Below are 11,678 nucleotides of genomic sequence, written 5' to 3' on the forward strand. Positions count from 1 at the left end.
TGAGCTGGACCAATTAGACTGATTTGTAAGGTAAAATTTGTGCCTGATTTGCCCATTGGTTTGGTTTTTAAAATATTGACGTTCACTATTTCTCCAGCTTAATTTACTAATTCATGTCATTTATCTAATTCAACTCACAACAATCAAATGAAAAGAAGATTAAAAAAAATATTATTTATCAAAAAAAAGTTTATTTTCATGCAAGGCTAATGTTTGACCAATAAAATTAAATTTCAAGATTTTTTTTAACCCTATATTGGGATAAAATCTTTAATTTGAATTTGTGTAAAATTGACCAAAATATAATATAAAATTTTAATAAATTATATTTAAATTCGTAAAAATTTAAATTCAAAATTTAAAATTTATACACTCTCAAAATTCAAAAAATGTTATTGGATTTCACCCTTGAAAGAACATTTCACGAAGCTTCCCTATCCTCAGTTGGACCGGGTTTTAACTTTAACTTTTATGTGGACCATGACTCCATCATCACTACTGGAAATGGAATCAACTCTTTATGATATTTTGGGTGTCCATTTCCTAGACAAGATAGTAATCTATTGATGAATTCATTGATAATCTTTTAAATATAAAATTTTCTCATTATTAAAATTAAAATTCTTAAATTCATAATCTAAAAAATAAAAAATTATACTTTTATAATTCGATGTTTAACAATTACAAAATTATAATTTTAAAAATAACTTTTGTTATTGTGTTACAAAATAAATTATTCATTAAAATATTAGGCATAATAATAACGAATAATCTGCCGCAAATTATTTGATCTGATTGGTTTTGTTAGATTTAGTATTTATGGTTAAGTCAAAATACGATTTGAGACATAAGTCAATTCAATGTTTAATATTTAGCCTAATCAAGCTTTTATATTTTCAAATTTTTGTGAGATATATTATGCATTTTATAATTATATTTATACTTGTTTTATTATCAAGTAGGCTTAATTTAATCGAGCTCAAGTTTTAAAATCAAAATTATAAAATCAACTTACTCCCAATCAAGATTCAAGCTTAAAATTTTAAGATCAAATTAAATAGGGAGCATTCTTGTCTTTGCTTACTAGCTGTTAGCAAAAACTAACAGAACAAGGACGGGGCATTCAAGGAAAGTGATACGAAGCTTACCTGCTGCAAAGCCCAAATGGATTTAAAGTAGAAAAATCTTTCTTACCAAACACATTTGTCTTCTATAAATTCCAGGGGCGGTCATATTCGCCGGTCAGGCCATAACCCAAATCCTGTAATAAACCTAAACTGCTTCACCTCTTTTCGAAAATCACTCCTGCAGAAGCAGAGGATGGACCGAGCTCCCCTGTGCGTGAAAATTCCCACTATTTCTTCTTTGTTTTTTTCCAAACCAATTAATCTAGAGTTCAGCAGCTCTTTAATTCTATGTTTTGTTCCTTAATTGCAGATTCAGCAGCGGATTAGAAGTGGCGAGTGTGGTGTTGACCTCAGATCTCCTATCCAGTTCTTGGGAAGCCATTTTGGAGCTTTGCAGCGAAAGCAGTCCCAATGAACAGCCAAACTTGGCTTTCTCTGTCAAGCACAGAATTTACGAGCGACCCAGTTGTACCATTCTAGCTTTTGCCTCTTCACCCACTTGCACCAAACACCATCTTCAAGCAGAAGCGGATTTGGCTCCATGGTCGACGCTTAGGGACACATGCCCTCACTTTAATTTCCTCTGCACCAAAGCCAACCCATCTTTCTCCACTCACAAAGCTGCAGTTACCCTCTTTGCCTCTCTTGATTCTGAGCTTGCAGACCTCAAAACCAAGGTGTTTGTTTTTACGAACTTTTTTTTTTTTCTCTTGTTTCATTGTTGTCAGACTGAAGGAACCATGACCAAGAACTTCTTAGTCTAAAGAAAGATACAAACAGATAACACAATATAGAAAGCAAAGCAACTCAAAATTCGAAAACCAGACAATCACTCTTTGAGAACTACTTGCTTCCCCCAGATCTGGTCCACCTAATACAAAGATAGACTTGGCCATTTCCTTCACTTCTTACTTCATTTTTGGTTCTGAAGATTTTGTAGCTACTTTCAATTTATGTGTGGTTGACTGCCACTACTACTGCCACCATGACTCAGAAGCCTTCACAAACAGATAAGGAGAATTGTGTTCATATACATTTATTGGTTGCTTTTTTTACCAAAAGAAGGTATCATTGCATTAATCATTTACCCGCTAAACAGCTATGGTCCAACTCAACAGAAGGACACAGTCGATGACAAGTGCCCATCTAATTTCAGGCTAGCTAATTGATTTCCTGATATGAAGGAAACTGGATTAATGGCATAAGGTCAATACTAAATTGTGTATGCTTCATTTTATTTTGATACAGGCTGAGAGGTCTACGCGACTAATCATCACTGGTCACTCTCTTGGGGGATCTGTTGCTTCCCTCTTCGCCTTATGGCTGCTAGAAAACACCAATTCCTCAAAAGCCAAGCGCCCCCTTTGCATTACCTTTGGTTCACCACTTCTCGGCGACAACGGCTTCCAAAAAGCCGTACTGGAGCGTTCGACGTGGAATTCGTGCTTTCTCCATGTAGCTTCCGAGAAAGACCCGGTTCCCAGACTCTTCATCTCACCCCAAACTGGTGCTTACAAGCCTTTTGGCACATATCTCTTATGTTCTGAATCGGGCAACGCTTGTTTGGAGGAGCCTGAATCAATTTTGGAATTGCTGGTGGCAATGGGCTCTCAGTTCACTGGAAGTCAAGATCCGAACAGAAGATCGCAGAGCGTGAACTATGGAGAAATTGTGAGAAATCATAAGAGCAGGGTAATTCGCAGAGGCGTATCTCAACTGGGCGAGCGGATTACAGACCCGCTTTGGGCAGGAATCATTGTAGTGTTGGACACAATTGGAGTCGGGAGAGCGCAAGTGAGTCATATCAACATTTTTCTGATTAAATTCTTACACTGCTGCACAAAAGATCCACCCCCTTCTGCTTAACATGTACAGTAAAGTAACAACTAAACAGAACATGAAATAGAATAAGGAAAAAGCCATTTCTTATATTTCCTTCTCTTTATTTTTTTGGTCTAGGATTAGTCTTTCTAGTCTACTTCTGGAACTTTTATTGTCCGTTAGGATATATTGAAGAAATAATTTCCCCCAAGTCTCATTCATTTTTTAAACTAAACTCATGGCAGCCGTACCTTGATGTGGCTACCCTAGTAAGAAGGGCCAAGGATTTTGTAACCCAGAAGAAGAAGGTTTTTGATCCATCTAAGAAACTAAACGACGTAAAAATCAACATGGCCAAGCTAGAATGGTACAAGAAGGACGCCAAGGCCAAGAAAATTGGCTATTATGATGCCTACAAAAACTCAGTGTCTCGACAGGACCGGGATGTCATCAAATACAAGACAATTCTCAGAAACTACTGGAAAGAGATGGTTGCAGAAGCAGAGAGGAGGCCTCAGAAGGAAGGGGCATCATTTCGAACCCGCTGGCTCTATGCTGGGACAAATTTCAGAAGGATGGTTGAGCCCCTCGAGATAGCAGACTACTACAAGTGCCCCGGTGCAAAGGACTATCGAACTCGAGGTAGAAGCCCACATTACATACTCTTGGAGAAATGGCAACGTGATGAGAAGAAACCGGCCGATCCTGCAAACGAACCAAAAATGGCCTCTAGTCTAACAGAAGATTCTTGCTTCTGGGCAGATGTGGAGGAGGCCATAATTTCGTGCAATTTTCTGAACAATGTCGAATCTAGCCCCGAGGAGAAAGAGTCGTCGAGGAAGAGCCTAATTGAGTTTGAGAAGCATGTAATGGACTTGATAAGGGACTATGCAGTTTCCCCTGAGATTTTCTTGTGGCAAAGCAGTTTCATGAAATGGTGGAAGGAGTATGAGAAAGTTATAGGGGCTGATAGTAATTCGCCACTTCTTGTTTACATGAGAGACGAGAAGTATGAGCAGTATGCTTAGTGGGTGTTCAAAGCTTCACCTGTTTGAAGCATAGTAAGTGAAGTTTGAGAATTGTATGAGACATTAACCAATGCAAATTGATGCTCTAGCCCTTCTAAAAATGCACTGTCCTTGCATTTTCCAAATTGATTTTGATGCATTCCTTGTCCAAATGTTGGCTGCTACCTTCTTGCTTTCTTTTCTTCTCCTGTATTCTTTTGGCTGCCAAGAACTGCTTCTGATCACATGTATGCAACATGAGGGTAAACCACTCGTTCCCCCATTCTCACTTTGTATACATATCGCTAATAATGGAAAAACACAAAAGAGATGGAGAAAGGTAATTCAAATGAACAATAGAATAATGAGAATAAAAAAGGAAGCCTGGTCTGACTAGGTTACCTTATTACAAAATTACCTTGCTATTATTCTTCATCAGTTGGAAAACCTATGGATGTAAGTGATGAAGATTGAAAACTGGTAGATAGACTAGTTTATTGCTATATCATCTCAAAAAATGTGGCTGATGGTAATGGAGATGTGTCCCGGGATTTGGTTGGCCGAACGTCCAACTGATGCATAGAAACCGTGTCTGTATTCTGGATTTTGCCCTGATCAGCGAGACCTGAGGGCAGAGGACGCTGATCCATAAGTTTGGTGCCGCACCAGGGGGTCTGAAGGGCTCGTTGGTGGTTGGAGTTCTTATGTAATAAAAAAAACAAAAAAAAAATGTGGCTGATGAAATAAATGCTCTCATTTTGGGCTAAGTCGGTTGATTTATATACTGAAAAATCAAGATGGACATAAATTATCTATACTATATATAAAAGTATGAATAATGTGAATAATTTTAAGAACAAAAATATACTTTTTTTAAAAAATAAGACAAAAAATTTCTAAAGAAAAAAAATTTTAATAGTACGCACAGAAGTATGAGTATTATAAATCAATTTATAAACAAAGAATTGCAATCTTTTAAAAAGTAAGGCCAGACATTTCTAAAACAGACAATAAATTTGTATACTATACACAAAAAGCAAATTGAAGGAAAAATAGATTATATATATTTACCATGTCGAGAAGTCATTGTTCATGCACAAAAGAAAAATTTTCATGTGGTTAAAAAAACTAAAATAAACTAGCAATATATATATACTTATTTCTATCCCATAAATTGATAAAAATACAAATACAGTAAATAATTTTGTGAAAAAAAATATTCTTATATTTTAAAAATAAGATAACATATTCCTAAAATAACTTAAATTTAACTAAGATTAGATAAAATTAAATTTATAATTTGGATAGAAATAAATTTAAATATAAAGAAACCTTATTTGACTAAGAAACAAATTGAACTAGCCAATTTATATAGATATTATATATAAAAGTATGAACATTGTGAATCATTTTGTAAAAAAATAATTATAATTATAATCATTTAAAAGTAAAACAAAGAATTTTTAAAAAAAAACTAAACTCAGAAAAATTAGATAAATTTACACTAAAATTTTATTTTGATTAGGTCAAAATTTGAACCTAAAGAAAAATATATTTGGTTAAAAAATAAAATAATGATATTAAAAATACTAAATAAAAGTTGTGCCTAAAAGTAAACAAGGTACATTTCTTTGATGTATTTTAACAATATCATGAAGTGTTTAATATCTATAATAATAATATCTCTCAAAAAATAAATTTTAGAAATAAAATTACTCACTCTCAAATAATTAATTTAATTTTATTTAACATTTAAAAAATTCATTAATATTATTAAGTAAACAAAAATCATAAAGTTTTAGGTAATAATTTATAAATTTTAATAATATTATTAATATTTTCATTGGAAGAATTCATATATTCATATGTTTTTTTTACAAAAAAATTATAAATGCATATTAATTAATTTTTTTTATCCATGATAATACATTAATATTAAAATTTACTATATTGCGTAATTTTAGATAGAGCATCTCTTCCATATGATATCCTATATCTTTTTTTTTTTTTGCCTATGTATCTATATGGTGTCATAATAGTATCTCCTTTACATATATATATTTGTATTTAATAGTTTTAAATAAAATATAATTTTATAAAAAAATTTGAATATTCACACTTTAATATTTGTGAAAGTAATTATCACAAGATATTATTCATACTTTATATATATTGTACATTGCTACCTTTAAAGCTTCACACTACGTTGGGTAGAGGGAGAGGTCCAAGACTATCTTAGGATAATGCAAATTGGTGTATGAACAATTATTTTACATGAACAAGAATGAACTAAAAAAGATGAAGTCAGTCGCATGCACATGAAGATGACAATAAGATTTATATGAATAACCTTTTTTGTAAATGACTAATTTGATCGAAATGCACATTCGCTCTTTCACTATATTAAATAGCAGGATTACAACGAGACTTCCTTAATAAAAACTAGACATACACATCAAATATAATTATCAAAAGCAACATTTTCTCCATTAATTTCAAGTACAATGTAAATTGCCACCAACAAGTCAAGGAACTTGGAGAGATGTTAGTATATTAGGGTTGTCACCATTACAAAATTCTACTCTTAAGAGTTTCAAACCTTAATCACGCCATTCGAAAATATTACTAAAATGTTAGCTCATTAGACGAGAGATCACTATCCAAGAATAAAGATCAAGCTCATTGCAAAGGTTTCATTGACCTAAAATTCAAAATCTCTTACATAAGCTTTCAACTAACTAAGCTACCTTAAAAATGGAGACCATCATTCACTTGGGTATGGAACAACAAACCCAAGAGGGTTGCCCCCGGGCACTGGCTTTGGTGGCAGGGGGATCTTCGGTGGGCTACTTGGCATTATAAGCCTGGGTTCAAGTCCTGCCTCGCTGAGTAAAAACCTGAATTTACCTCCAGTGTTGGCTGTGGGGCAAGACAGCGTGGGCGAGAGGTTAGTCTGAGTACCTTGTGACGTCACCAGTGTTCATATCTCATGTAGCTGGATGAGCCGAGGGTGCCGGGAAACCCAACGTAACAAAAAAATAAAATAAAAATTCCAGAGGGTCATACTTAATGAATGGCCCATTCTCTTCAAATTATCCAGTTATGCTTCTAAAAATATTAGTTTTTTTCCCATTAAACATTCCTAAACAAGTAATAATTGCATTGAAATTTATATTTATCTAAAATAGGAAAAAAAAACCCACAAATGAGCATGAATGCAACAATGGAATCATGAAAATAAAAGGTGAACCGTTGTGCAAGTTGAACCTTCCCCTAAGATTTCAATAACTTTCTAAATACAAGTTACATCATAACAGGAATCCCCCCAAATTGAATTTCAAAAATAATGAATTAGACTTCTAACTAGATGCTATATATATATAGATTTTTTTAGTGACTTCCTTAGCATCTAGTTAGAAGTCTAATTCATTATTTTGAAATTCAATTTGGTGGGACTCTTGTTATAACGTTTATAATACTATGTATGATTCCTAATAGACATTTTAATAATTAAATTATGGAACTTTTATATTAAATAGGTCATAATTTCTAAGTTTGAAAATGGATGGGAAAAAGCTTGGTATGGACAATGGACTACTTCTACAGCATAATTCAAAGTCCAAGGCCTCCCAGTGGGAAAAAACAAAATAAGAGCAATGAAAGGGTAAACATTTTGGGCTATAGTTGTTTTTACTGGCTTGATTTAATTTCTCTCCAACTTGGCTTCTTCTTGAAGGATACAAAGTTATGTAGAAAATTTTTTAGGGAAGCAACATAAAATTACCAAATGTTTGGAGGACCTAAAAGTATAAGAAAATTGATCGAAGTAGAAATTTTCAAAGGTTCTTTGTACCCAATAAGGGGGCTATGCTCCCCTCAAGCTATACTCAGCCCCAACCCTCCCCTATTTTTTAAATTTTATTTTGGATGAGTTTTTCTTATTTTATTTTATCTTTTTATAAAAATCAACAACCTCAAGTGCAATGGCCTTAAAAAAGCAATGTGTCACGGACCCTCAAATAAGACTCAATTTAGGGTTGCGCGACACTCATCGAGAGCTTTTCCCCGACCGAGTCAGCCGATAATCACACGTTCAAAACCTATTGGCACAAGCACCAGATAAATACCAATAACCATGAGAGACTAGAAAGGCGTCAATACAAATGACAATAGAGCACATAGGCAAGACATTCATTTGCAAAGGATATTCATAAAACAATAAGGTACAACCATATCCTAGACACCAACACAATGATGAAAAATGACTGCTTGTCTTATTCCATTCAAAAGAACAATCATGCAATCATTGACACAGGTAATTAGATATTCATTATAAATATCTGGAGAATACATGTAAAGCAATCTCTCCCCCCCCCCCATATTTATCCCATTACATTGTCACTCCCTAACATCCTCCCCCACTTATTTTATTGATGTCCTCGTTGATTTGTTGTAAGAATTCTTTGGTCTTCGAGTTATATTGTCATTGTCTTGGAGCTCATGAAGTCTTGAATCTTTTACGTGGCATGCTAGAGGCTTTCTGCCTTTTCCTAACTATTCTCTTCTTCTCCCAGCCCTATCCACTTAACTAGGTAATGCTTTTGTCGACGACCTTCTTCGTTGGTGACTTTGTTTACAAGGATCTCCTAGACCTCTTTGTTTACAATCTTCATTCTACAAATGGTTTATCTCCTTGGCTTCATTCGGTGTGGATCTTCTTTATCAATATGGAATGGTTTCAAGTTGTTGACATGAAACACTAGATGGATTGGTCGTTTATGGCCCTTCATCCACTCTGGCTGCTCAAGTTGATACGATGCATGTCCAACTTTCCACGAAGAAATTGAAATTTTTTTTATGACACATTTGCAAGGCCTTGATCTCCAACTTCAAATTGTTGTGGTCATCACCCTTTGTCTACCCATTTCTTCATGCTCTTTGAAGCTTTTTCTAACTGAGTTTGAGTGACTTTTATGTTTTGTAACCAGTTCTTTGTGAATTGGTATGCCTTCGGGCAATTTCCACTTTATGGACCATCAAGAGTGTGCGGGGAGAGTCAGTTTTTGACATGTCACAATCTCAAAAGGATTTTTGTTAGCTGCAGAAGATTTCATAGAATTAAAGCAAAATTGCACTACATCCAACCGAAGGATGATAAGACGGTCAAAATATGGATTTTTAAGGGTACTAACAAATAAATAAATTTCTTCTTTATCCTCAACCAAATGATGAACCTATGCTGCCATTTCTCTCCGTCGGTAAGCATATTCTTTAAGTGATTCACTTGTATTCTTTTCTATATTCCGCAAATTCAACCTGTCAACAGTATCTTAATCACATACTTATACTGGGTAATAAAAGTATGAGCCAAATCCTTCCATGTACCGATCTTTGTACGATTCTGCTAGATATATCATCTCATGGCTGCCCAGTCAAACTATCTTGGAAGCAATGGATAAACCATTTTTCATTATCAAAATATGCAACCATTTTTTGACAATACATCTTCAAATGAGTTAATGGACATTTGCACTTACTAAAATTCTCGAAATTTGAGACTTTGAACTTCAGAGGTAGAATCACATTAGGCACCAAACATAGATCAAATGCATCTTGTAGTAACTCGAACCAAGAAAATAAAGAAATAAATAAAAGAAAAGAGAAAGGAAAGGGAAAAAGAGGATTTTGGTTTGGCTAGGAGAAAACTGGCGACGGTTTTTTGAGGATCAGAAAAACCGATGACGGTTTTCCTGCAGGTAAACAACCGAGAGCAGGTTTAAGGCCAAACCGTCGCCGGTTTGGTCAAGCCCAGGAAACCGGCGATGATTTTTCTGCGGGTTTGCTTACTTAAGGGCTAAGTTATGTTCTTTATTTCATAACTCTCATATCTCTCTCTCTCTCTCTCTCTCTCTCTCTCTCTCTCTCTCTCTCTCTCTCTCATAAGCCTCCCGAATCATCTTAGGGTGCTCATTGGTTCTCTCTCCCTTCTTTCGATTCGTAGGATCTCATTTTTCGGCTGGTTTAGAAAGCTAGGGTTTCTGGTTTAGAACTCCGGTAAAGTGTTTTGAGATTTTAGTATTTTCCACTATATGATTTAATTCCATTAATGACAGGTGCACCCGTGTTTCCCTGGTTAGGGTGGGTTGTATTATATATATGTATGTGGTATTAGAGAGTTTATATGTTTTATTTAGCACTCCGGACCCACATGGCGGGTCGGGGCACTACAGGTGGTATCAGAGCATATTTGATAGATTTAGTAGGTTAAATATTCAGGTCGTTATACATCCACTAATCCAAACATGTTCATATCCTCCACAGCTCGCAAGCGCTCCTTTAATACCTCATACCTATGGTTCGTCTCTAGGCTAGGGCTCAGTTCTTTAATTGTTTCCATGGCTATTCCCCTTTCTTTAGGAATTTCGATTGGTGGTGCCAGTATATTCCCCATTGGTTGGAACCCTGAGACTAGTGTCGTTGGAGCGAATGGGTATGAACTTGGCCTTGAGTATACATTTATTGGTTGTGATGAAGTATGTCCACTAACTGGTGTAAATTATGGTGGGAATAAAGGATCCTCTTCAATAGTAGGCTCTGGAGATTGCACAACTTTCCCCTTACTCATGGTAGTGAACATTTCCATTGACTTATTCATTTGATCTCTAATCTCACGGACCTCCTAACTGACCTTCATGTGGCTTTGCTCAAGTACCAACATAGGGTTTTCCAAATGATCACCCATGCTTTTGGCCTTTCTTTTAGTATTATAAGGATGCAGGGATATTGTGTTAGCTTTACTATAATCCCAAGAAGGGGGGTGAATTGACATTTTAAAATTTAATCCCCTAAGTCAATCCACTAACAGTAGTATTACACAAGCCTAAGGTCAATCTAATGCGTGTAAGATAAATCAATATAGACATTCAGCGAAAATTAAATTGCACAAGTAATTTAATTAAGCATGCACAATAAAGCAATGGAAACAACACCAAAAATGTTCTTTAGGTTCGGCAAACTACCTACGTCCCCACCTTGGCTCACAAGCACAAGGATTACACTATAAGCTCACTTAACGGGTAGAGCGGCACCTAATAAAATTAGGTAAATTAGCATAGGGCTGACCTCAATCTACACAACCAATCCTTCCGAACTGAATTACCGCCCCCTAAGGCCACGCCTGGAATACAACAGTATTTCAATACAAGATGCGTACAAATAATATGCTTCTTAATCAAGTAGATTTGCACCAATGATAATAATCATAACACACCAAATATGTAAGAATAATAAGCTCAATGGTGTATATGTGCAAGCAACACTCAGTATAGTGATTATTCTCAAGTTAACCACAAGAGTTTTTTTACAAGCTAATCTTTGAAAACCAAGTATACCAAATCTCAATGACAGATTAGTGTTTCAAAGATGCTAACAATAATATTCAAATAAACTCAAAAGTATTTTCTCAAATGTAGCAAGCACAAGAGTTGTTTGAAATCAAGCTTGTAAAATATTTTGCACACAAAAATAAAGCCTAAGGAATCTTGCAATGTCAATGCAAAGACTCTAAAGCCAATGAGTTTTCCCACACAAGATTTATTTATTCAAATCAATGGGAAATACTCTAGCCTAACTCTCAAGATAAAAATCAATCAACGCAAATTTCAAATGAGAGCTAAGGGCTATTTAAAATGGAGCACAAATAATTTAAACACTCTTTCTAGGC

The 11,678-nt window shown here is 34.9% G+C and overlaps 1 protein-coding gene across 1 annotated transcript; it reads left to right on the top strand.

Annotated features, from left to right (window-relative positions):
• The first annotated feature begins 1,121 nt into the window (after nucleotides 1–1,121).
• On the top strand, nucleotides 1,122–4,101 carry LOC131168207 (senescence-associated carboxylesterase 101). Its single transcript, XM_058127492.1, has 4 exons — nucleotides 1,122–1,337; nucleotides 1,438–1,804; nucleotides 2,376–2,921; nucleotides 3,194–4,101. The coding sequence occupies exons 1-4, from the start codon at nucleotides 1,321–1,323 to the stop codon at nucleotides 3,974–3,976; spliced, it is 1,713 nt and encodes a 570-aa protein (XP_057983475.1). The 5' UTR covers nucleotides 1,122–1,320; the 3' UTR covers nucleotides 3,977–4,101.
• The last annotated feature ends 7,577 nt before the right edge of the window (nucleotides 4,102–11,678 follow it).

This window comes from Malania oleifera, chromosome 11, assembly GCF_029873635.1.
Source record: "Malania oleifera isolate guangnan ecotype guangnan chromosome 11, ASM2987363v1, whole genome shotgun sequence".
In the NCBI taxonomy this organism is placed as follows: domain Eukaryota; kingdom Viridiplantae; phylum Streptophyta; class Magnoliopsida; order Santalales; family Ximeniaceae; genus Malania; species Malania oleifera.

What these genes read in the sequence shown, in the direction of transcription:
- LOC131168207 (XM_058127492.1), top strand. An exon ending in TTGCAGACCTCAAAACCAAG is followed by an intron (nt 1,805 to 2,375) that starts GTGTTTGTTTTT and finishes ATTTTGATACAG; the next exon opens with GCTGAGAGGTCTACGCGACT. An exon ending in TTGGAGTCGGGAGAGCGCAA is followed by an intron (nt 2,922 to 3,193) that starts GTGAGTCATATC and finishes AACTCATGGCAG; the next exon opens with CCGTACCTTGATGTGGCTAC.